Source organism: Belonocnema kinseyi, chromosome 6 (genome assembly GCF_010883055.1).
Source record: "Belonocnema kinseyi isolate 2016_QV_RU_SX_M_011 chromosome 6, B_treatae_v1, whole genome shotgun sequence".
Taxonomy (NCBI): Eukaryota; Metazoa; Arthropoda; class Insecta; order Hymenoptera; family Cynipidae; genus Belonocnema; species Belonocnema kinseyi.
Window position 1 is genome coordinate 77,727,084 of NC_046662.1, and position 27,881 is coordinate 77,754,964.

The 27,881-nt window shown below is 29.1% G+C and overlaps 1 protein-coding gene across 4 annotated transcripts in view; it reads left to right on the top strand.

Moving 5' to 3' along the window:
* LOC117174888 (transcription factor CP2-like protein 1) overlaps positions 1-27,881 on the top strand; it is a 65,444-nt gene that overhangs the window by 3,893 nt on the left and 33,670 nt on the right. For 2 of the 4 annotated variants that reach the window (XM_033364306.1, XM_033364307.1), the window contains exons 3-5: positions 11,969-12,104; positions 25,636-25,716; positions 27,336-27,548. In XM_033364306.1, coding sequence (XP_033220197.1) covers positions 11,969-12,104; positions 25,636-25,716; positions 27,336-27,548 — 430 coding nt within the window. Of the gene's footprint in view, positions 1-8,583; positions 8,797-11,968; positions 12,105-25,635; positions 25,717-27,335; positions 27,549-27,881 lie in introns of those variants that run through there. The other 2 variants (XM_033364309.1, XM_033364308.1) reach the window with 2 other exon arrangements.

Sequence of the window (27,881 nt, forward strand, 5' to 3'; positions counted from 1 at the left end):
ACGAGTGAAACCCGAAATATCTCTTTTTATCAAAATGAATCATCGTGAAAGCATAAAATCTATTAATGTATTTGTGATAAATATTTGCTATGCTACTTTTCAAATTGACAATAATTATTAATCATTCAAACAAGGTTTACAAACATATTTAGAGTTTCGCTATTTTTTGGTGAATAGGCTCAACTTTTTCCCAGAATCAACAATAATAACAATAATAACCAGTTGCTACGATACTATACACATTTACAAAAATAATCAATTATTTAATCCCATTTTCATGAATTTCAGCCTTTTTAATTTTGTTCAATTGCTTCCAGTACTTTAATAATGTCTTCAATTTAACGATAGTCTGCAATATGATATATATGTGTGTGTGTGTGTAAACCTCTTAGATAACGATACGGATCTTTATGAAATTTTCAAAACTTTCTGAAATCATTTTAGTGTAACTTAAGGAATATGTTTTGAGAAGGTTTTAAAATATTTATGAAATTTTGTTAATCTTTGTGAAATCTTTTTAGTATACGGTAACGTTTATCGAAGTTCTTATACATAATTCTGTTTTTGGTTGTACTTTAAGATCACGTACTGATAATTTTTTATCTCCTTTTTTGTATCAGTTTCTACCTTTCCTTTTTTATTATCGCTTACCGAACTATTATTACTGTATTTAAAAAATAATTTGTTATATGATTTACTATGAGTGATGTACGATATTTTATTCGAAATCAGTATATTTTGAGACTATAGGGCCCCCTGAAAAAAGAGCGTCAGATAGCTCTCTATCGAAATGGTGCGAGAACGTCCTATGAATTGAACGATTTTTAATCATGATGATGATCACTGTCCGAAAATTCTTCTGTATTGTTTTTTCCATTTCTCAAATTTCTCGAAGGCCAGCTCATATTTATATTTTAATTTTGCGGGTATTAAATCTTGGTGTGCTTCGTTTACTTCTTGATTTATGTTAATTGGTGGGATTTTGGTTTTTTTGTTCATGATTTTAAATGAAGGAAGATTTTTAATGATAAAATTCCGAGACTTTATTGCAGATGATTAAATTTTCCACGGATTCTATTGTTTTAGATGAAAACATACGATTGATGTGACAGTCGGCTGTTTGGTTTATAATTAATTATTTCATGATTATAATAATGATATATAATATTTATATCATTTTTGTTTGTGTGTGTGTGTACGTGCAGTAGTACGATTAGAGAATATATTGTGCGTAATTCAGTGGCCATTTGTGGACCTAGGAATCTTTCAGTGCGGCTTACTTTTCTTTAAGCGGCGTTATAGGCTTATAACATGGTGGTTTCGAATAGAAGTGATGAAATCAGTCCGGTGCATCAAGCGTGTATTTGTATGTAGTAGTAGATTTTCTTAACATCCGCGCCAGTGAACTAATCCGACAGTTGGCGCTCCGATCAGGACGGCTGACATTTGTATTTCAAGGCACAGTAGAAACGCATAAAATAATACAAAACTTGAATCTGTTTCCTAATTTTGACTGGAAATATTTTTTTTAATAATAATAAGCGCAACAATAATTAATCATGGCAACAAGCAGCTGATTGGTTGTAAAATTAAATACTTAGATCAGCATTTTGAGATTTGAAATTTTGTCATATTATAATTTATTTTGCGTTATGATTACATCATTGTTAGAATTTAAAAGTTTATAATGGTTCTATATTATATATAATTGTTATTTCTGCACAATTTTTGTCAAAATTATGAATTATTTAAATATGTAAATACTCAGTTATGAATATTCATTAAAATAAAATAATGATATAATATTTTTTATTATTCAACCGCTTAAAAATTTTATTTTAATTTTTTGACAATTTTGGATGTCTAGAAATCTTGTTTAATATTGTGTTTAAATTAATTTCTGAACGTAAAGTATTTCAAAAATTTCCCAGGAATCTTTCGAAGAATTTTTTAAATATCTTGAAACTTATCAAAATCCTTTAAAAACTTCCAAATTTTTTGTTAAAATCTCCAAATATTTTGTTTTGATAACTTTTTAAAATCTTTTCAAGTTTAAAATTATGTTTGAATCTTTTCAAAACTTGTAAATATCACTTAAACTTAATACATTTTTTTCTAAATGAATAATTGTTTAACTGTTATTTATACTTTAAAAAATCATCAATTTCACTTACAAATAAAAAATTTTTTTTGAATTAAAATGCTAACGTTTAAAGTTTAAATTTAGTTCTCTGAAATTTTATTTTTAATTGCTTATTTTATATAAACAGTGAAACCTTGCTAAATATTTAGAAATTGTTCTTTTTTTTTAATTAAAAATTTTCAAATTGAACAGGTTCCACACTTATTTTTCACACATTTATTTTAAAATATGGAATCTTCACTGTACCACACGTTGTTTGACTTTTTTTTATAAATTTATCCGATAAAATAAAGTTCATTTAGTTATTTATAAACTTCGTCTATGCAAAACCATACAAATGTCAGCCATCCTGATTGGAGCGCCAACTGTCGGTATAGTACACCAGCCGGACGTTGAGAAAACCAGAAAAATGGGGGCGAAGCATGGGGCCGGATAAAAGTAATAATTAATTTTATGGTATTTTATTGAACATTATTTACAAATACAATAATTTCATGTTGAAGAAATAAAAGCGCGCGTATAAGTTTCTAGCGTTAGTTGAATATTCATCCCTTTAAGGGTGAAAGTTGAATATTTTGTTGAAAACTGATATTTTGTTATTTAAAAATTTAACTACTTGGGTAAAACTGGAAGTGTTTAGATTAAAATTTATGTATTTGGTCAAAAGTTCATCTCTTTGATTAAAAATGTAACTATTTCGTTGAAAACTCGTTTTCTTTAGTTTCAAAATTAATTTTTCAAACTGAAAATGTGACTTTTCCATTTTTGGTTAAAAATTAATCTTTTTGGATAAAATTCGTATTTTTCTTGTTTTTAAATTCATCTCTTTTGAGATGAATTTATCGCTGTAGGTTGAAAATTCACTATTCATTAGAAAATGCATTTTTTTATTGAAAATTTGTAGACTTGAAAATTTCGGTGGAAAATTAATCTTCTTTTTTCCTTTTTTCATGAAAATTGGTTTTTTGATTTTGTCGAAGTATTAACTGTTATATTTTTCGTTGGTAAAAGTTGATCTTTTTTTTCAAAATTCATCTTTTTTACTTGAAAATACAAGAATTTTGTTAAAATTTCATCTTTCCGGGTTGAAAACGATCTATTTGTTGAAAATACATATTTTTTTATTGAAAATTAAACTTTCTTCTGAAAAAATTTAATTATTTGATTGCAAATTCAACGGATTTTGGTTGAAGTTTTATATTATTTTGTTAAAAATTTTGACTTTTTGGTTGATGATTCATGTTTTTAGTAGAAATTTCAAGAATTTGGTTAAAAATTCATCTTTCCTGGTTGAAAACGATCTGTTCGTTGAAAATACATTTTGTTATTGAGAATTCAAATGTCTTCTAAAAGTTAAATTATTTGGTTGAACATGCAACGGTTTTTGGTTGAAATTTAGTCTGCTTTTATTGAAAATTTGACCAATTTAATGAAAATCCGTTTTTATAGGTTGAAAATTGAAAAATTTGGTTATGACTTCAACTTTTTTTATAGAAAATTTATTATTACATTAAAAATTAACTATTTTATTAGAAAGTTATCTTTTTGGTTGAAAATTCAACTGTACTGTGGAAAAGTTCTCCTTTTGCTTTGCGAATACATATTTTATCGTATTAAAGTCATCTTTTTTACCAAAATGAAATGAAAAATCGGTCAGTGAAATGTCCGGGAATTTTGAAAATGACATTTTTCGGCTACGTTGAATAAGGTGAACATTTGATTTCTATTAAAACTGCTCTGTCATTGGTTTTCGGGCCGTATTCGTTACGCTAATTACGTTGCGTGAATGGAAGCTTTATGTATTTAGTATGCATTAGGTAGAAGATTAAAGAATCAAATAACAGTCGAATTTCTATTTTAGTAATTTCGATTTATGCGTTCCAAAACTCAAAGCAGATGTCGCCTCCCGTTTTGACGCCACAGGGCGCATGTTTTCTCTAATTTTCTATTATTCGTGGCCTCAGAAGAAGAAGATCAGTCTTTGATAACGCAGTGCATGGCGCATTGTTGAGGTATTAGTTTAAACCGCTATTTTCGAAATGACAGGTATGTATGTGACATTTTGGTGTAAAAATAAAGGAGCACGTCGCTTTTCAATTAACAAAAAACTAAGGAAACTGTAGATACTGCCTGATGCCTGCGTACAAGGCATGTTCCCCCACTCTCAGTGTTGTCTTCTGCACTGACGACAAGTCGGTGTCTCCATAGATCCTAGTTGTCTTTTGTATGTTCGTTCTTATGGCTAGCTCTGCTTCACGGGGAAAATCAAGATAGTAGGTAATAATAATATTACAATTGTATTAATATTTATACTTTTTATTTAAAAAGAATTCAGATTGGACCTTCTTGACACTGAGTGTGACGTGGTCCAATAATCATGATCGAACTTGAGAAATCGTTGACGTTGCTCCAATAATCGTTGTCACAATCAAAATAGCTTAAAGTGATATTTTTTGGCCAAAAAAATCACTAGTCATTCCCGTTGCTTTATCTCCGTTTTTGTACGTGTTGTATCCATGCTTGTAATACTTTAAGTGCGAAATTTAAAATTTGAACTTTCAAATTTGAGGTTATCATCAGTTTAAACTCATAAGCATTGAAGATCTAAAAATTGATAAATTCCCCATGGCATATTATATTCTTTGCGGTCATAAATGGTCTCAATCGTTTCCCACTTACTTGTTCACCTTCTGATTTTTTAACTAAAGAAGGTGTCTTACGTCTAGCTGAAGTTTTAAGAAATTGCGATTGAGTGTTCTAAAACCGTGTTTCAATTACATTGTAAATTTACTAATATATTACTTTATATAATATATTATTTACTAATATATTTTCTGTCGATTCCCAAAATTTCAGCGAGATGTCTCATTTTGTTTGAAAAATAAGAAGGTGGACACAAAAAATGGGGAACACGGTGATTTATGACTTCATAGAATACCATCAGAATATCATTTGTTCTCGAAGATTGTGCCATGTTTGGAATTCGTTTAGCCATTTGAATTTTGCATCCTTGTAAAATGCATTAAATTAAAATATTTTATATATAATCATTTAAAATTACCTATTATATTTCAAACAAATTGTCTTTATCCAAAATTGAGTTGTTAATCTTTTTTTCAACAATTTAAATTTCTTCTTCAGCTTAAAGAAGTCTAAAATTTTACAATAGAGTTGCTAAGTGAAGATGCATACAGAAGGAAATGTTTCAACATATATCTGGCCTATACAGGGAAGATGATTCAGAATAATCACGTAAAATTCGCTTTGCGCACTCAAAATAAACGCAAAATTAGGTCCGAGTAGAGAAGTCTCATTTCCAAAGATCGCACTTCATGCAGCGATTTTAGCCTGACTAGAATCAAAATCGGGGGGGGGGGGGGCTCTTATATTATTTATTAATTTCATAAAATCCTAGGTAAATTATTTGTCTGTGGGCTTACAAATTGAATCGGACCTTATGATTCTCATGGATACAAATGAATTTGACTAATATTTTAATTTAATTATACTTCTCTGGTTTTTCACCTATTTCTGAAAAAAAAGAGAAAAAGCTTCGTTAGGTTTGTAACTGCTTTATTTTTTTTTATAGGCTATAGAAATTTCCAATAATTTTGACTATTCTCGAATCTTTTTCCAGTGGCTCTCAATTTTTCTTCTTTCACATATAAATTCTCAAGAACTACAAGTTACGAAAGTCTGCTTATCAAATAGTTGAATTTTAAAGGCCTTAAAATAATATTATTTTTTCAACATTTTAAATATGGAGCGTTTGTAATTTAAAATTATTTCGCTTTAAATGTGTATTACCACAAAATATTCTCAAAATAAAGATTTTTCCTTTTGGATGAACCGTAGTTTGGAATTGTACAATTTCTCATGTTTTTTATTTAAGGGATGGGATCGAATGTCTTTTTCGACTTTTGTTTAAAAATGCGACTAATAGACTTTTTTCCGTTTTTCTCAGAAGCTCGCTATGTCTAGTTTCAATTTTAATTAGAATGTAACTTTTAGAATTGAAATTCCAAACTAAAAAAAAGATGTTTTATTTTCATTTCATACTAATTTCATTTAAATTCATTTAATTTCACACTAATCTTTTTGAAATGAATAGCGCTTGAAATTGAAGAAGTGTTAATTTCGAATTAAAAGTTTTATTTTTTCAAATTGCATGCCTTAACAGTTGCACATGTTTAAGTCGGAAATTTTAAAAATCGATTAATTTCAAATTAAATTACTGTCTTCATACTCTTTCTCCCTTTTTTAAAGAATGTATTTTTTTTTCCTTTTTTCCAGCATTTGAACTGATAAAACTCAATAAGAAAATCCAACTGTTTTTGGTTGAAAGTTTATTCTTTTTATTAAAAATTCAACTCTTTAGTTGAAAAATTCATTATTTTATTGGGAATTTAACTGTTTCATTAAATTCACATTTTTTGTTGAAAATTGACTGTTTTGCTGAATGTTCGTCTTTTTTTATACAAAATTCATCTTTTATGGTAGAAGTCATACTTTTTGGTTGCAAATTTTTCTTGGTTGAAAATAAAATTCTTTGTTGCAAATTTAACTATCCTCTAAAAAATTCGTATTTTTGGCTTGAAAATTCAGCTATTACGTAGAACATGTAACTGCTTTTGGTTGAGGTTTAATCTCTTTTATTTGAAAATTTAACCATTTGGTTAAAAGTGTAATCATTATGGTCAAAAGCCATCTTTTTTTCTAAAATAGAACTGTTTTGTTAAGTAATCGTCTTTTTAAAAAAATCGTTCTTATGGATTGAAAACGTATCTTTGCTGCTTGAAAATTCAACTATTGTGATGACAATTCGTTTTTTTTTATCGAAACTTTAACTATTTAGTTGTAAATGCAATTATTTGACTGCAATTTTGTTTTATTTAATTATTTGGACGAAAATGTAACTATTTGGTTGAAGTTTAATCTTTTTTGTTTGAAAAATGTTGATGCAACTGTTTGGTTGAAAAGTCAGCTGTTTTCTACACAATCTAAACCATTCGAATTTTGGTTGACAATTCTAATACTTTCTTAAAAATGCAATATATTTCCGAAATCTTTGAAACTTAATGATTTTCATAATGTTTTCGTGAAAAATCGACCTTATTTCTCCTGTTATTCGAGAGCATTTTGGTCTGTGAAGTCTGAATTATTTAAAAATGTATAATTTCCTATTTAAATTATAGTCTTAATTATTGAGTAATTTTAAGTTTATAATGTTCCAAATGAATGTTCCTGAAGTTCAGAATTAATTTAAGTTATAAACTTCTCTCATTTGGACATAATCAAAGTTGACAAGGTCACAATTTAGAATGAAATATTTTAAAACAAGATTCAGAATCCTTCAAGCTGAATGCCTTGTTGAAAATTTGTATTAACTTTATAGTTTATGATGATTGCAAAGAATATATAAAAATCAATAAGAATGATCTATTCTATATTTTTAAATGAATAAAGTTATTATTTCAGTCATTCAGTTTCTAAAACTGCTTTTTTTAATTATCTTCAAAAATTTGATCTGACTGCTTGCAGATTTTTTTCGAAATTCCATGCGACTTTCTTTGTAATTTTTTGCGGCTAGTGCGACTTTTTTTTAGAAGCTTATAGTCGATCCGAGTCCTGTATTTGGATATTTTATAATTTTGAAAAAATCGAATTTATTTGGAAATAATGTCTACGTTTGAAAATCTTGAAATTACATTTAACTTTAAGACTTGTATGTGAAAGTTTGCAATATTGAATGTTTTAATTAAAAATTGTTCAGTTTCGAACGTTGAATTGAACGCCTAAAAATTGTCTGCTTTTAATTGTTCAATTTGGAATTGAAACTCGGATTTTTTGTAGTAACAGGAAGAGATTCGTCCCATTAGTTATCGGTGAAACGTTCACAGAGATACATCATCATTGTAAGGTCGTGACCAGATGACCTCGAATGCATGGTCGCAGACACCAAATTGTGTTAGACTTAGATTCTCTGTGATTATTGAATTCTGCTGGAGTATTTTATCACAAAAATTTTGTTTAAAAACTGTAAGAAGATTTATTTACTAAAACATGAATCATTAAAAAGAGAGTGACTTAAAAAATGTATTGATCCAAAATCACAAATTAACTACTAATCTGCGATAAAACGTTCTCTTTCTTTTCTAATCTTTGACAAGAATACAAATCTATCTCTCTGAGTAAAATTATTTAGATAGGGGGCAAATATCTTCTGATGATATTCGTATATGATAATGAAAATTTTAATGTCATATAATGGACTCTTAAGAAGAAAACTTTGAGATTGCTCATCCGAGGTTCGGCGCCTTTTGGACCACGTGGTCTCGTTGATAACTGGACGGTACACAGTGTATCTTAGATATTGGCCTCTTGGAAGCTAGCTTGTAGTTTCTCATCTTGAAGATTCAGAATAGGCTCGTCCGCAAAAGTTGTGTATGAGTAGAGTTGTGAATGTTAGAAAAAAGTGATTTTCGGTTAAAGAGTTTTGAGAATGAAGTGGTCAGACGTCGAAAGGCCGAGAGGTTCATACCTTCATAGTCGTCGATATCCAATCACTAACAAAACTCGACGACGACATGAGGAAAAGGATAGGTTAAGCGTCATGCAGCATCAGTATCACGTTGGTTATAATTGTATTCAAGGTACAAGAAAAAAATCATTTCCACCCTTGGCTACTAAGAATTTGAAGTAATTTAGCGATTTAGACGATTCTTTTAATGTCTATTATTATGTTGTCCTTGAAGATTCTACAAAGTTGTAGAATTAACTAGTAGTAGTTCTGCTACTTCATTTCATTATTTGAGCTCTATGGAGAGTTATTTTAGTGCTCGATTTACTGGTCTATTATTTATGAAAATATTTACGAATTGTTTATAAATTTAAAGTTTTATGTATAACAGCGTAAATCTAATAATAGCCTTGTGATAACATAATGAGGTTATTGACATCATCCAGCAGGCGCTTTCTTACTTACTGAAACTTTTATATGGATGAAATTCCCTTTAAAGGGCTCGGATCGTGCGACTAATCTACTTTTCTTTAGGTTTTCCTCAAAAGTTCGCAATGTTTAGTTTCAATTGAGGCTCCAGATGCAATAACTCGCCTGACGCTCGAACAGACAAATAATTATTGTCCGATCGTCAAGTGCTATGCAAAATGTAAAATTCGCCAAATAATTTTTTTAAAAATTTGGACTTAAAGCGAATGAGAAAATTGAAACTTTTTGCACATTCAATATTCTATATTGATGCGTATAGAAGAAGAAATAATTGCAAAATAATCTATTGTTTAATAACATTTCGTTGCAAAATGAAACTGGCCAGTAACACTACGTTTTATGACTTCGCCGACAAAAAGTATCGAAGAAACTTTCAGTTTGAAAACACTTCTAATGAGGCAGTTTTTCCTCAGTACTGAAAGAAGATTTCTAAAGAAGTTTCAGATTGAGTCATCTAAAATTGACGGAAATATCAATTATATATGTAAGCGTGCAACGCTGCGAACACAAAGCATCATCGAGAAGCGTATTCGCCATTTTAATTGCACGACTTGATTTTATGTTTTAAGGACTATATGTCTAAAATCTAAATGATAACCTCCCTCTACACAATATCGATATATTGACATATTATTCATCCGCTTCCGTAATGAAGTATGTGTCTACTTTTCAAATGTTATTCTTCTATAAAAAATCCATTAAAAAGTCTCAAATAACAAAAAACTTTATACAAACTTTACAATTTTGAATTTTTCCCATTAAGAATAATTGCGTGACAAAAAGTCTGTAAGAAGAAAACTGTTCTCTTTTATCATTATCAACAAACCCAAATTTTTCAAAACTATTTTGGCGTATTTTAATCACAATTATACTTATAAAATTGAAATTCAAAACTAGAAAAAATGGTTAAATTTTAATTTAGAACATTAAATATTCAATAATTTCTCATTAAAGCTTTTATAGTTGGAAAATTTTAATTAGCAGTATTTTAAATTGAACAAGTTCTAATTTCGTGAATCCGTATTCAATGTTTTTATTTTTTTTTAATTGCTAGCCTTATCAGTTAAATTAATACTCTTTTCTCTATTCGCCCTTTCCCCATTTAAAACAAAATGTACTCTTTTTGTCCCTATTTTCAAGAAATTTCTCGTTTTTTTCGCTTAAATGCTAACTGAATTCATAGCACTCAATAAGAAAATCCAACTATTGTTGGTCGAAAGTTCTTTCTTTTTGGTTAAAAATTCGACTATTTGGTTGAGAATTTAATTACAAATTTCGGTGAAAAATAAACTATTTTGTTAAAAAGTCATATTTTTGGCAAAAAATTTAACTGTTTTGTTGAAAATTTGCATTTCTCGATAGAAAATTTATCCTTTTGATTGTAAATTCCTATTTTATAGTAAAAAATCATTACTGTAAATCAAAAGTTCATCTTCCTTGGTTGAAAATAAACTTTTATGTTCAAAGTTTAACTGTTTTCTAAAAAAATGTCTTTTTGCACAAAAATTCGTCTCTTTTGATTCTATGCCCAACTATTTCGTTAACAATTTGTCTATTTTGTTGAAAATGTGCCTGTTTTAATTGAATGTCTTATTGTTTGATAAAAAGTTAATTTTGTTTTTGAAAATTAAATTATTTAGCTAAAAATTTATCTTTCTTATCTGAAAACGACCCTTTGATTGAAAATTAAATTATTTTCTTTAAAAGTCATCTTTCTTTGATAAAAAATTTTAAATATTTGTTTGAAAATTTATCTTTCTTCGTTGAAAATTATGTTCTTGGTTGAAAATTTAACTATTTAGCCAAAACTTTAATTACCTTGTTAAAAATTTGTCTCTTTTGCTTGGATATTCTTAACTTTTTGTTTGTAAATACAATTATTTGTTTGCATTTTTTTTCAATTGAAAAATGTATTTGATTCCAAACTAATCTTTCGGGATTAAAATTAAACTATTTTCTAAACTATTCGACTTTTTATCTCGAAGACTCAATTCATCTTGAAAATTTGTATCTTTTGGATCATAATAGAACTAATTTGTTGAAGATTCATTATATTTCGACTAATTGACAAGTTTAACAGTTCGGAATGAAATTTTTAAATTCAAAGTTTATTTTCATTGTGCAAAGACTATTTAAAATCCAGGAGAATTGTGTAGTCTGTATTCTTAAATAAGTAAAGTTACTATTTCAGTCATTCAGTGTCTGATAATTCTTTTCTGATTATCTTTAAAAGTTGGATGCGACTTCTTGTGAATTTTTTGCGAAATTTCATACAACTCTCTTTGTAATTGTGTGTATCTGGTGATACTTTTTTAAGCCTTCGAGCCAATTAGAGCCTTGCTTTAGCATAATTAAATTTTGTTTTAAATTCTGTAAAAGATTGGTTATCAGAAGAAAGATTTAATAAACCTGAAAGACTATTTGCAAACACTCTTTAGTATGTCAAATCTTATTGTCCATAGTTACTGTTTTATAGCCTCAGTTTCCAAAAAATTCATCAACACATGTTACATAGACTCAACTATTATTGTTCTTTACTTTTACAGAAGTGATAAGCGTGGATCTTACAAATTAATTTTAAACCCAAGGTTGAAGATCATTGTTACTGTTTCAGCCTTGGATTTTGCCTTTGCATATTCTTGTTTGATTAAAATTTGTTTGATAATGTTTAAATGAGTTATTTCGTAAATAAGACTACAATTTTCTATGCTTCTTCGTATTAATATCATGAACAACTATTTAAACTTTTAAGATAGGGAGAAAAAGTTGAGGTTTTTGATAAGTTTCTATTTTATTGACAAATATTTGATTTTTAGGAAGCAATGGATCCGGACAAGGTTGGTCCACGCAAGTGGAAGATCTCGCGGAACACTTTAATACTGATTTTGATGGATCATTATCAGCCCTTGCCGCCTCCGATCTTGCCACCGCTGTTGCTTCTTATACAATGAGGTGAGAATTTTTGCCTTTCGTGCCAGATTATTATTTTTTTATTTTTTATTTGAATGAATAATACAAATAAGTAAATATCCTTCAAAATAAAGAGCTTCTTTTAGGTAAATAAAAAATTGAGAAATATTTGTAAGCGTATTGGAAAGGAGTAGTGTGTGGAAGGGATAGAGATTTTTCAGATTCATCCAGAGTTCTCGTGCTATTTAAGTAAATAACACGTTCGTTCCGCAACACTGCTCCGACCCAGGTTGCTGATCAATCTGAATAATTAATAAAAAATCAGATTAGAAATATAATTCTATATTCTGAATTATGAAATTTCAATATTCATTAGAAAAAGCGTCAATAATGAAGGAAATCTCCATGGAAAATGTCATCAGCTGTTACTAAATAAAAATTTCAAACAAATTTGATAATTATATGACAACAAAGTTAAGTTGTGTAATAATTAGATTAGATCATTGAAATCTTGATAGGCATTCTAGATTTTTACATTACAGTTTTGAAATTTTAATCGTTTGAGCAAAAAAACAACTAATTTTCTAATCTTTCTTAACATTTCACTTCGATGGGTGCAAATAAGACTGCCGTAATTGGGTTTTTATATAAAAATGAGCGCTTACGTCCTTTTAATTTTTAAAAAATATTTTTAATTCATTTTTTAATACATTGCCCAGGTAATTTCAAAGATAAACGTCAACGTGTTTTTAATGTCAGGACCAAATTTATATACCCATAGACATGACAGACGATCTCTTCAATTTTTTATGTATTATTTGTAAACTAAATCAAATATCTTTTTTGGGGTCAAATTCCAAAAAACTGGACAAAACTTGAATGAAAACAATGAAAAAGGTTCGGAACTATATATCAGCTTTTAGATTGTAGCTCGAACGTACGTTTCGTGCGAGCAAGTTATGTCAGTCACGGAGCAAGAAAGTGATCGCTGTGTGCAAAACAACGCCAACATTTTTCAATTTATCGAATTTCAATTTAAAATAATAGAATCTGTTTTTTGAAATAAGTAGACTTCTACTATATAAAATTTAAATGATATAAATGATCCATTAAAGAGGAATAAAAAATTAATTTCAAAATTTTGACTTCAGGTTCGTGTTCAGCAATCTCGAAAACCCCCTTTATACCAAGTTTCAAGTGAATCAAATTTTTTTTAACCTACTCGTCTACTCGATTGAAAAAAAACGTTAGCTTTTTAGGTGTTGGTCCCACTGTGATGTTATGACCCATTGAACAGCTGTAAGAAAAGCATGAAAAGCTTTTTTTTAACAAATATATTATTTTTCATTTTCCAAAATTTCAGCAAAATTCATTTTATTTAGTTTAAAAATAAAAAAGGGGGAAATAATACACTGAACGGTCGGTAAGTTCTTTTCAGAAGGGTCAAAAAAAGGTATCAAGATTTAAATTATTTCATAAAGAAAAAAAGTAGAAAGTTCTGTCGAGCATTTTGGAATCTTTATAGATCTTTAGGAAAAAATATTAAAAAATGTGAATATTTTCCGTAAAAATGGTCATTAAAGTTTGCTGGCGGTCTTAACCATGTAAGTGACATGAACAAAATTTCTGTTTAAAAATGATTTTATCAGTGAAACTTCAGAAACATGTTGCGAGACAAATAATGAAAACTTAATTTGATAAAATCGTTAATGTAAAATAAAATTATATTTTGCATTACAATTTTTGCAGTGTTTCAAAACTTTTATAAAAATTAATTTGTCATAAAATAATTGGAAAACTAATAGCGTAAACATGAATGGATAATTTTTCCTGAATAACATTTACTGTTAAATTGTTTAATTAAGTTGTTTTAAAATTCAAGGAAACTTATTTGTTCCATTTTAACTCTGAAATCATATTAGTAAGCAAAAAGCAGGGTGGCGGCCCCTGGACCCAGAAATGACTGGGATTCTTTTGAGAACGGGAAATGGCAGTGAATTTATTTGTTGGCCAGGAATTTTACAAATCTTAGAAGAAATATCCGTCCAAGTTCGATTTTAACAGTTTTTAAAATAATTAGTTGAATTATTATCTTCTTTAATTATTATATCATACAATTTATAATGATTAATTCGAAAAAATGTTACTTGACAAAATTATCCATTCTAGATTTTTATTTTTATTTGTGAATTTTAAATTTAAAGAATTTAAAAATGCAGTCTTGGAAGACTTACACAATTGAATATTAAAATAGGTTAAAATAACGAATTTTCGATAAAAAAAACATGGTTATTTGATCAACTGTAAATATAAATTAATTACTTTAAAAATTTAACTATATTTGAAGCATCAAAAAGTGAAAAATAATTGACTTGTTAAGACGATTTTAAATCCTTTAAAATTTTAAGAATTTCCAGAGTTCAACGTTAAAAATGTAATTGGTTCAATTTAAAAGCTTTTGTCGTAAAAAATGTATATAGTTTGAAACTAAATTATTTGATATAGAAAGCCTTGAGTCGTTAAAATTTCAAGGAGCTTTTAAAATTTGAACGCTACGACTTTAATTTTTCTATTAAAAAAGTTTTAAAGTTATTTTTAATTTTTAAGTGAAATTGTGGAATTTTTATGTATAAATAATAATTATATGCTTATCGTTTGTTTTTAAAAAGATTCAAAATTAATATAAAACTTGACATAATTTCAAATAATTTAAAAGAAGTGTGTTTTCCGACAAAATCCGGCTATTCGTGCTGAAATACCGGTGCAAATAGCCATAGCCTAATTTAAAGCAAAGTGTAGATTTTTGCAAATTTGAAACAAAAAGTTTATAAGCTTTTTAAGAATTATGAAGGCTTCAAAAGAATAATTATTATAATATACAATTATATTATAATTTTTAAATTTTCAGTTTAAATGCATTTAATTTCAAATTGTTCAATCGAAAAGTGTTAGTTTCCGATAAAATAAGTTAAGTTATTGATGATTTGAATACAAAAATTTTGAATTAAAGAACTTTTATACTTTAAAAGTCCAAAATTTAAGAGTTTCGCCTTGAGTGATTAATTTCCAGATTCATTTCTCATTAATTAAAATGGAAAAATGGTTAGTTTTTAGAGTTCGAGTTTTTAAATTTAATGGACTGTAAAAAATGTTTGCGAAACGGGAAATGACTGGGAACTCCTTTTCCTCGATTAAAACGGCCACCCGGATAAAGATAACTTTTCTCGAAAAAAAGATTTTCAAATTTTTTTAGAAAAAAGAAAACCCCAGTTCAATTTAATATTTCTTTAAAATCTAAGAATTAATAAACAATTTTTGTGCATGAAATTGAGTACTCTATGTAAGTTTTTACTAAATAAAAAATAAGACTATTACACCAATATACTGCTAGTATTAAGAAAATACATTTTTTTATTTAAAAATTTCCCGAGACGAGAAAGTATTGAGAATGCCTTACTAACAAAATGCCCATTTAAGAGGAGAAAGTCAAACATTTTAAATACATTACATAATCTGATAATTATTTTTACTCTTGAAAAATCAGAGAAACAATTTCAAGTCATTTATAAAATAAAAAATTTTTAGATTAAAATTTCTTTCTAATTTAAAATTAAGCTGCTACTTTCTGGGACCAGTTTATGTACATAAAACTCATGTAGAAAAAAACGGGTCAAACCATTTTGAATAATTAAAATTACTGGTTTTTTCAATTGTTTATGCAAATAGATATAGAATGCGACATGTTTCTGTTAATATTGAATATTTCAACTAAAACCTTTGCAAAAATATATTAATTAAAAATGTTATATATAAGAAAGAAACCTTTCGTGTTTCCTTTTTTTTGAGGTGCAAAACATTTCTTAAAAGTCACTGCTTTGACTCTGCAATAAAATTATTCATGAATATTTTCTAAATTCAGGAAGTATAGAAAAAAATTCTGCCTCGTGGTAATTTGCGAAATTTTGTTTCGAATTGTCAACCGCCATTTTAGTTTTTGTAATTTTAACTTCAGATTTATAATCAGAAAACTCGTAGACCTCTCAATTTAAAAATTCATGACATTTGGCAAACATGTTTAATTTTTAACCGCCATATTGCATCCGAAAGGGTTTAATGTTTTAATAATAATAATAATAATAATAATAATAATAATAATAAATAGTAGTGAAATAAATTAATTATAATAAATCTACTTGTTCAGTTTTGGGAATTTTGACTTAAGATTTATAATTAGAGACCGCGGTAATCCCTGAATACAAAGTTTCATGAAATATCAACAAAAAGGTCTCATTGCCAAACTGCTATAATGAATGTTATAATTTTGACTCCAGATTCATCATGAGAAACTTAGAAAACTCCCTAAGTTCAAAATTTCATGAAATTTCGTGTATTTTAGATATTTTCCCTCCTAAATCGGCATTTGGTTCTACTCTGAAATTATTATTAATTAAATTTATAATGGAAACAAATATATGAGTATTTAAATGATAGCTTTCCCAGTATAGGGCTAACAATTATACTTCAAGAGTGATTAACTTAAAGTTGCGTTTGAAGAAACTTGATCCATTTAAAAATTATACAAGCTTGAATGTTTTAATTAAAAATTGTACAATTTTGAAGATTTCAATTTAGAATTACTCTACTTTAACTGTTTCAATTATCGGTCAGTTTTTCAATTTTTGAGGTGTTGAAAGCCTAAATTTGAAAGTTTTGTGGAAACGATATTGAAATGAACGAATTCATGTTGCTTTTTTGTCTATAAAAGAGAAACCATCAAGTAGCATCGAAAACTTGTTAATATATTCCATTAATGCATATTTGAGAAAACTAATTTACGAATTTTCAGAAATAGCTGATTTTGTATCGAAAATTGGAGAGACAGGATTTCACAATGTTTTGAAAGATTTAAAACATTTCACTCGAGTTTACTGTAACAAAGGGTTTATGTCCGTGGATCTCTAAGTAAATAAATTTCAATGATTTTAAAAGGATTTCAAAATATTCGACAAAAATTTTAAAGATTTAAAAAAGATTCAACAATTAATTGAAAGATATCACAAAGCCTTAAAAAGCTTTCACAGAGAGTTCAAAGTTGTCAAACAATTTGAAAAGGTTTAACAAATGATTTGAAAAATTTCTAAGATCTCTGTATAAATTTCAAAGATTTTGAAAAGTTGTTAAAACATTTTAAACATTGAATGTTTTTTAAATATTCATTGCAATAAAGGGTTTTCTGGCCGTCGTTCTCTAGATAATTAAATTTCAAAGGTTTCAAAAAATCTTAAAATTTGAAAGATTTCAAAATATTTAACAATGACTCGAAAGATTTCACGAAGATTCCAAAGTTTAACAAAGATGTCAAAAGATTTCAAAGATTCGAATATTTTACAAAGATTTACTGTAATAAAGGGTTTTACGTCCGTGGTTCTCTAAATAAATAAATTTCAAAGATTACAATTTTTTCAAACAATTGCAAAGATTTCAAAACATTTACCAGCGGTTTCAAAGATTTCCATTATTTCAACAAAGATTTCAAAAGATTTTAAACAGTTCACAAAGATTATACAAGATTTAACAATTATTTGAAAGATTTCACAAAGATTTAACAACGATTTTAAAGATTTCCAATAATTCACAAAGATTTCAAAGTTTCACAAATATTTCAAACATTTCACAAAGATTTGCTGTAATAGAGGGTAATGTGTCCGCGGATCTCTAAATAATTAAATATCGAAGATTTCAAAAAGATGTCAAAAATATTTAAAATGCAATAGATTTAATAACAATTTCAAAATAATAAAATATTTCTCAAAGGTTTCAAAGTCTGGATCATTAAATAAATATTAAAAGATGTCAAAAAGATGTCAAAAATGTCAAAGATTCGAATATTTTACAAAGGTTTATTATAATAAAGAGTTTGCGTTCGTGGTTCTCTAAATAAATTTTAAAGCTTTTAAAGGTTCCAATGTTTTACAGAGATTTATTTAATAAAAGGTTTTATGTCCGTGGTTCTCTACACTGTAAAAAAAATATTTGTGCAAAATTACAAAGTTTTGGAAAATTACATATTGTCTCATTGTAAACATCACATACTTCAATGTGTGATTTTACAAAAGTGTCTGAAATTACATCCTCTAGCGATGTAAATTGAAGGAGCCTCGAATTATATGAACCACACGTAGGTAAAATCACTTTCCTGAGATTGAAAATTACATCGAGGTTTTTAATTTGACCAAATATCTTTAATTTTACCTTGGCGGAAACTGTAAGATTTTTGATTTAAACTTAATTGAAAATTTAGAATAATTATCAAATAATATGTGAATACGAAAGCGTCTTTCGTTTTCGTTGTCTATCGTTGCATTCATCCTCTAATTCTGGAGCATTTTGATTTTTAATAGGAGGAAATTGACAACTATCTTCAACTTTATTGACAGCTTTCACACTAAAATAGATCAAATTCGAGCTATTCCTATTTTGCCTTTTACATTTTCTGCTATTGGAACGAAAAAAATGTAACTATTAAAAACGTATATTTCATATTTTTGTTACGGAATATATAAACTTCAAAAAAATACCAATAGTATCTTGTGTATTGTAGGGAGGTGGCAACGTTTCCGGGTTGTGTTTCTTCAATATCCATGAAATTGTACAAAGTTTCAGCTTCGAGTGTTCGAATCCTGTCGCCCTAATACATTTTTGTTTTCACAGAATGTACTTTACTTTTCCGTAAATTTTATTTACAGAATTTTATTGTAATCTATTTTATCACAACCGCGTCATTTGCAAAATTCATCGCTAGGTGGATTCTTACAAATTTTCGTAAACTTTCTGGGCTACACGAGAGTTCTATTATTCACATCCACCTGCGTTGTAAAATTAAATAGTTTTTTTACAGTGTAAATTAATAACTTTCAAAGATTTCAAAAAATGTTTGAAAAATCTTAATATTTCCAAATATTTAACAATGTCTTGTACGATTTCATATAAAGTTTCTAAACTGCTAAAATTGGATGTGGCGTACATTTATTTAGATATTTTTTCAAGAAGTTTTTTTTAATGTATAGAATTCCTGAAAATAAACCCAAGAAACCAACGACCAAATTTGGACAACCACTATCAAATGTTCCCATTGTATTTATAAGGGTGCTGTATAAGGAACGAAACGTTGGAAAATATTTTTACCAATTTTTTTATTGTTATTTGATAATAATAAAAATAAAAAAGACTGCTTTTTGTCCAAAATTCTTTATTTTTTAGAATTTTTTTGTTTGTTGAGGGGATTTTTTTCAGATTAAAATAAGAACATTTCAAGGTACTTGTCCAAATTTGTTCGTTGGATTCTTGGTTTTACTTCCAGGAATTCTGTACATTAACTTCATTATTGGACGTTAAATAGAATTTTTAATCTAATTTAAATTTAATAAATTTTAACTTTTTTTTACTCGGTGCAAATTTGGAAAAATATCGATACTTGAAATTCTCATCTTTGTGTAACATTTGTAAACCCAATTGCTCACTGTTTCTTCTGAATATCAACTGTTGATAAAGTAGGTACTGTAGGTCCCTCGTCGGTATACCCAGATCTCTGGCATACCATATCGTATTGATTTAAAAAAAAATTAGCTGCACTAACTTCTTATCATGGGATATTTCTGGTACCACTTGATAACGTCTCTAAAATTACAGTCTGAGTTCTTTTTAGAGAGAAAAAATATGTAACACACCTATAATTAAACGAAATTAGAAATTAGAGAATGAATAAAGATGAGATCCTGGACATTTTTCAATCCAGTTTTTTGACTGCAGAGCACTTTGGAGTTCAATTAACTGTCTCCAGTGTAATGCCTTCTTTCTTCTCTCGCCAGTTTCCGATTGGACGAGTTTTATTTTACGATCGGGCATAAATTGACAAGAAGGGTTCCAACCTATCTTCCCTCTACGGTTCCATAGTCCCAAGTTTCATTAATATGTGCGGGCGAACCGACCGAGAGTGTTAATCCGGTTGAAACTGGACGTCAGTCGTTGTCATCTCGGCGCACAGTTCTGTGCGAGAAAGTAAAGCCGGTCGCATCCACATCGAAAGGAAAGTATTCGCGAGTAAACACATATGTATCAGCGAATTCAGCCATCGGAGGGAGAAAAAAAGCAATTTGGAAGACACCGTCTTGAGGGTAATCACGCCTAAAAGACGCAAATCGTTTCAGTTATCGCGCGCTCGATGCTTCCTTTTGTTTTTCGAAGAGTAGCGATTATCTTGTTCATGTCATGGGAAAGAAAAGGAAAGAAAAGTACATAAGATTGTTTCAAACTTCAAAAATAATTATAATGGTCAAGGTGTGTCAGCGAAAGAGTGAAATGAGCAAGTTAGAGAATAGATGGAGTTACGAGTGAGGTGCATCGAAAAGAAGAAATAAATCTGTATAAGTCATTAATATTAATTTATTTTTAATAGACCCGTATATTGAGATTAATTTTTTGGATCCCTCTTCTTGAATAACCTTTCTCTTACCATTAGTTTTGTCAACTTGGTTTGGATTTTGTAAAAAAATATCAACATTTTTTTCTGATAATTTAATACATTTTAAAGTTTTTAATTTGACTTCACTCTAAATGTTATATCACTAAGGTATTTAAACATCTTTGTATTGTTGATTGATTCTATATCACATACGAAATTAACTCTTAACTTATCTATATGTTTTACTAGAATTTTGGTTTCAGATTTTAAAATGTTCTTTTTACTGATGAGACCCACAGGCGTTAAGCGAGAACAATATATAACCAAATTTTTATCAATTTAGTACTATATGCCTTTTTTCTGCAAATTATGTTAAACGATGGGGGCATTGCTTTTATATATACCGTAAAAAAATATTTCAAAATCCACATGTTTACATGAGATCTAAACATTACAACTCTAAAATATCAGTTGTAATATTAAAAAAGGAACTTGAATTAATAATAATTCTACGTATGAATCCTTTAAAGGATGTTAGGTTTCATGTACTTATGCTAAAACAAAAACGTCCTACCTTATTTTCTCGAAATGCTATTATGTTTTATGTGCCCTTCTGACATCCAAGGCCTCGATTTGGATTAATAAATAATTTCGGTCTTATTTTTCACCGGTTTCATATAAAGGTCTTGCGAAGATCATTTATTTCTGTCGCAACAGATATGGAATCTGCATTATTCACCTCACTCTTTCGGTTGAACACTTTTCAGACAAAAATATTCTCTCACTGATAGTTACATCATAAGTTTGGAAATCATTGTTACACAAAATTTTACGAATATGGAAAAAAATTTAGTTATTTTTTCCTTTTTTATAAATTAGAATGATTTTTATCAATGTGTAATTTTTCCCGATTTTTTTTGTTGGTCTAGCGTTTCGTGTAATAATATACGAACCAGTAAACCAACAAAAAATAATATCAAGGAAAAATATCACTTTGTCCCTGAAAACTGGCGCCAAAAAGTGGTTAAAATATATTCCAAAAAGTTTTCGGTTGATAAACTATTTTAAATAATCTTTTACGCATCACTCTTGCAATATACGTATTTTTGAAACTACCCGAAATGAAAAGAAAAAGGGAATTTGTTACAGTTTCTGTAACTTTTTGCAAATGTATGTTTTTCATGAAGGGGATCGTCTAATGACAGTAAAAGTGGGGCTTATTTACAAAAATATTGGGTTCATTTATGAATTATTCAACATCCTGTTGTAAATTTTTGAAATGTGTCGTCAAATCTCATGTACTCATGAAGATGAAAGCTTTTTATTGTCTTCATGGAGTAAATAATGTTTACGTAGCTTTTGTTTTTCATGTTAGTTTAACAATTTCTTAAGTTGAGTTTTGCATTACAAATATTGTGGTAAAGTAACTACTTTATCAGCAATAAAGAAGTCTGCACATAAAGATTTCGAAACGAGACCTCCGCTTGAATGCATTTAAACTGTAAAAGAAAACCTTGCCAGATAAAGAATTTATTTTTATTTTCTGTTAGAAAATTCTAAGTTTTAGATGAAAGCAAATATATCAGTATTATTAAGACATTGAGAAGTTATTTAATCTATCTAAACAGTGAACACTGATCAAATTGTTTTTAGAATGTTTATCTTAGGAATTTGGTACTATTTTGATGCTAATTCGTGACTCAAATTGTATAGAAAATTCAGTTTTTGCTGAAAACCGCTATCTCTTTTCAACTAAACTTGCCATAAAACTAAATATGGAAAGGAGACGCAGTTTCTAGGATACGGAGCTCAAGATCACTTCTCTAATCACATTTCTACAGAATCATACAAGGCTACACATTGCACGTGCAATGTTTTTTTATTCACGTTTTTTTTCTTTTACTAAATTACTTACTACTACGAAATTCGTGGAATTAAAAAAAAATCTTACTTTCAAATGACGCTCTGAACAACTCTTAAATGTTTCCATTAAAAATTATGAAATGACAAAACGAGGAAATAAAAGAGAAATGAAGAAGGAAGTGAATTTGGATGTTGTCATCTTTTTATTTTATTTTTCTCGTTTTATTTTTTTAATTTGAAAGGCAATATTGAGGAGTGTGTGCTCCATATTGGATTGCTGATTCTTGGTTCTTGTTAGGGTTTTTCCATATTTTGTTACGCAATCTAAGTACGGCCCTTTACCTCTTTTTTAAATCCTAACTTAGGCTGGCGTAACATTACTAAATAGACAAAACGCAACAAGTTTTCATTTTGGGCGACGTAATACCTCCAATTTTGATCAATTGAAAAATTGCAATGGAATAGAATTGTACCAGAGTTACACGTGTACGAGGACTGTGGATCAAATCAATTTTCCAAATAGTACAATAACCACGTAATTGTAGTACTCGTGCATGATATCAACTGGTACCGGCCGGTTTAAGCTAACCTTGCTGAATGAAGTGTTAACAATGAACTGAGGTTTCTAAACAGTCAATAGATAACCGTAAACTGGCACTGATTTAAACAGTAGTGCGTAAGCATGTCGAAACCTTTATCTCACATTTTGCACAATGAAAAAATCGAATAATTAGTTGTTTTAAAAATGAAGGTAATAAAAATACGACATCAGGTTCTTATAAGTTTCTAGCTATTCTTTTATTTTTCTGTTTTTACTACTCTGCGAGCTAATATTCTAACGCGAAAAGAGGATGTTTGGAGTTAACCAAGTATGTACTGTTTACGTAAGATAACAAATTTAACACTTATATCTGGTGTTCACTGCTATATACCTGAGTTTACATATCACAAAACTACCATTAGTTGGTTTCGAGACCAGTTAACACCGGATTTTATATCATTAGAAAAAATCTGAGCACTTGTGAACAATGTAATGACGTAAGTTTAAATACCGGAGGTTTTTTTTTCATAAACTAATCTCTTATATCCTCGTTTTTATTTTTATATTCTAATGCACTGGACTTTGATTTGTTTCTGGTAACGAGAGAAGTTTCGCATTCATTGAATCCAAAAACGTTTGTAATGAGAAACTTTGCAATCGTTTGACCAAAGGCCGTTTAACTCTGAGAGTATTTTCACGTTGCAAATAATATTCTTATATTTCATCACATCTGCTGAAGGCACAGTTAAAGGCATTAACTTCTGATTTATAAACCAGGTTTAAATCAGTAATTTTCTATTGACGGTAGTTGGGCAGATACAAGTATCACAGAATTCGTGTGTAAGTGATAAAGCGCCGTCAACTGGTCTATACCAGTTCAGTATAGCCTTATTCATTTGAAGATTATCAAAGGACTTGGATTCAAAAGTTGATGATTATCTTCCTACTCAAGAATCGTAGAATTGTGCTGAATAGTTCCGTTTAGAGATATAGAAATCATTTTAAATATGACCAAAATTGTATTTTCAAACTCTTTTCCCCCAAAGTACATGTTCTCTCAATTTATTGACAGGCAGATCCACTCATTTGTCGCATCTTCATGTGTGTCCAGATCAATTTTTTGGAAATATTTTTAGACAAGTTCATTCCTCTTGGATTTTTTCTTGTCTTTGTAGTAAATAGAATATTTAAACCAAGTTTTTCTTGGTATAAAGCTATTTATGTATATAAAGCTATGGTATGTCGCAAATTAGAACCTCCAAGCTGGTTCGTCATTTGTCAAGTCCAAATCCTGCTCCTATATACAAAACCTCCCTGGCGTGCAACAGTTTTACGTCCGTTGCTTAGTCATCGTTTCAAAAATTGCTTCCATCAATCTTGAAATACTTGGAACATTTGGCAACTTATTTTCCCGCAATTACATGCATCCTTGAGATAAATCTTGAAATTTGGTATCAGTTAATATACCTGGTTATGTTTGCAGTAAGTTAATTTTTAGTACTCGTGGCACACAAGCTAAGTTTTATGATCCATTTTATTTGCTCTTTCGTAAATTAAAATGGGGAAATGTGTGGAAAATAGTAGGGGAGTGAAGCCTCTAGTTAATTTGAATTTCAAATCACTAAGTACGACGAAGTTAGTTACATCTGGTTTCTATAAGAGTTATTAGAGTTATCTCAATGTTATCTTTGCTCTCTTCTTTTTCGCGGATTTTTGTCTCGTTTCTCCAAAGTGTAAATATTCTTTTGAAGATAAAAATTTCTCGTGAAACATTGCATAGCGACCTGTACTTAATAGATCTGGTCTGTTGAAGGTACTTATGCGTGTGGGCCGAGCCCTCGAATTAAATGAGATTGAACCATTGAACGAGTAACTCCCGTGTCAGTGGTGCGATGACAGTGATAGAACGAACTCTGTATGATTCTGGGATGTCCATGTGCTTGGTTGCACGCATCATTTAACTTAATTATATATACCATAAAACGTCTTTAGAAAATTTTTCTAGTCTGAAACAATGCTTCATGTTAAATCGAGGTAATTTTGCCACAAAAATAATTGATAATCTAGAAATCATTGCAAAAATGTTGAAATTTGATTGAATCTAGTTACTTTAAGGATGTTCACCAGTTACACATAACCTCAAAATTGAGTAATCTTTAAAATGGTTTACATTATTTAAAAAAAAGGCATTGTTAAATAGCACCAAGTTTAAAACAGAAATATACTGTAAAATAGTAGGGTCTTTAATTGTTCAATTGATATTAGTTGTTTGTTGCATTGTGTTTTTCCTTTCCCTTCGCGAGAAAATTGTTTTAACATGCTTGTTATAATAGTAATATTGAATAAAAAATGACTGATTCCACTTATTTTTCTAAAGTAAACTCAGAGTTCTCTTTTGCAATTTGTGATATTCAGCAATTTGCGTATAAAGTATATCCTTAAATGAGGAGCTTCTTCCAATCCGTTTTATTAACAACATAGAGTCAACAATTACAAACACTTAAGTTATTTATTCTTAATAAGGTTTTTAAAGGATTTATATTAATTGTCAGAGAACATTGACGGTGTGAGTTTTGTATGGATTTTTTGTTTACAATTGTAACTAATTTCTTAATTTTTTATTTTTTATTTCTAATAGTCATGTGTCCAGAAACGCTGCAACCCTTAAAAAGAAGCCACAATAAATGTTCTTTATTTTGTTGTTGCAGCGAAGCTTTGCTGGCTTTACCTTCACTCACAGTCTTAAAGCAGGAAGCACTGTCTCCTGAAAACCAGCCCAACAATCTTAAGTAAGTGTTAAAAAGCACAAAAAAGGTTTCAATGCATTTTCATTTGTTTCTCTTTTCCACTTACTTTTACTCCTAAAAGTGAAAAACTTCTGCATAGGTTTCACAAATAAAAACTGCTTACACTCATGTGGCTTTCTCTTATTTTTGATATTTCATTCAGTCTCCATTTTTTTCCTGTACTCCGCTTCGGACTCTATGATTCGCAGAAGAAAATAATTAGGAGGTACCTCACACTTTCATCTTTTTCATCAGATTTTCTCAATTAAATCGCACCAGAAATCTATTTTGTTGGTAAACATTGTTTATGAACTTGGGCTATTTTCTTTCTTATCTATGTTCATAAATAATTGCTCTGAATGCATCTAAATTATCTGTTACATTTTCTGATACTGAAACTGTAAGAAAACTATAGACAATTGATATAAATAAATAAAAAGATAGAATGAGTGGAATATGCCGCGCAGCTCCCCAACAAAGTGAAATGAGATAACCTCGCATCTGTCAGAAGTTGAAGACACTACGGAATTCAGTCTTTTATTATCGTCGGGTTAACACAGTTCGAATTGCTCAAATAGTCGCTTCGAAAGAACGGTATCAGCTTGAAGTCGCACCTCTTCAGTGAAAGTAGTATTATCAGTAAACTCGTGGCTTTTTGAGTTTCTAAGACTCATCTTCAGCAGTGATTCAAAAATTAGAAGAATATGTAAATTTTTCAAAGGATATACTGTGAAGTGGAAGTTAAAAAGCATACCAAAAAATCGTAATTTGAGGACTGAGTAAAGACATAAATTGCGATGAATTTCTTAGGGAAAATATACAGAAGTAATTAAAACATTGGAAGTATTTGGTGATCTTGTAGCACGTGACGCAACTTACAAGTGCGAATATTAAATTCAAGAGCTTCTGTTTTCATGTTTTATTACGATATCTCTGTGTAAAGAACTCCCTTATCGCTACAGCCAATAGAGACTTGGGCCCAATGTTGAAACTAGTATCAACTCAATGTTACCGGTTCAGACCTGATAATTATTTAAGAATTCAATGTTGTGTCGATTTTTCAACGTGAACTTGAAATTGAAGTTTTGTTTGAGAATGTGATTGGCTTCCACTTGAGATTGTAGTTCGGTTTTTTGTGCTCTTCAATCATTGTTACGTCTAAAAAAAATTAAAATAACATGAGAAGTCGTCCGGAATTCAACCCATCACCTTCTTTCTTTTATAGCCTACTGTAAGCGTGAGATCAAACAACAATTTTTTTATTCTATTTAGTTTTCTAAGTTTATCTTTCCCGATTAAATTAAGATAAAAAGGCGAGATATTTAAGATGTTCAGACATCAATAAACAGGAGAATGCGAAGAGTAGTCTTTTCAAGTAACGATCAATTTAGCACCGTTGAAGTCTATTTAGCATAGCGAGGTCATTTTATCAGTTCTATCATTGCTCGTTACATTTACTCTATGGAGACATTTGTTTACTCATGCAGCGTTATCAGTGCGAATAGTGTACATAATGAGGTTGTAGCATGAATCTATTAATATTTTAGCCTGATTATGAAATCTGCCATTTTACTTTTAACTGTATGTAATTAGTCTAAAATGAGTATTGTTTTTCATTTCAGCTTGAATCACGTTTCACAAAGAACTGTGAATGTCACTCCAGCTAGCAGCGGAAATGTCGGTCTATTGGATTCTGAAAATATTAACAATGGGCAAAATTCTACTAGTCTTCATCAATTATTGTACAATAATGGCGAAGAGTATCCTCCAACATCCTCTTCTGCTAATCACGTGTCGTCCTCTCAGCAAGGCTACGAATCGAATGAGGATTGTCGGTAAGTGAAAAGTCATGCACTATAGTTCAAGTTCTCATTGGCCTCTGAAGCAGATAACCCGGGAAATTCGAGTTAATTTATTTGATTTTGTCGGCAATTTGTTGCCTTAGTAGAAAAACGTATGTAGATTATTTTAAATATTGACATCGCCCTGAAATTTTGTGAGATTTAAAGCATTGGATAAGATATTTTTTTCTTGTCTGAAAAATCTATTTCTTGAAAATTCGCCTTTCTGCTTAACCCTTAAACGGCCAAAACGCCACTACCGGTACACTGCTTTTCAACGGCCAATAACTAAGACTATTCGACACTAGAAAAAATTGAGACACATAT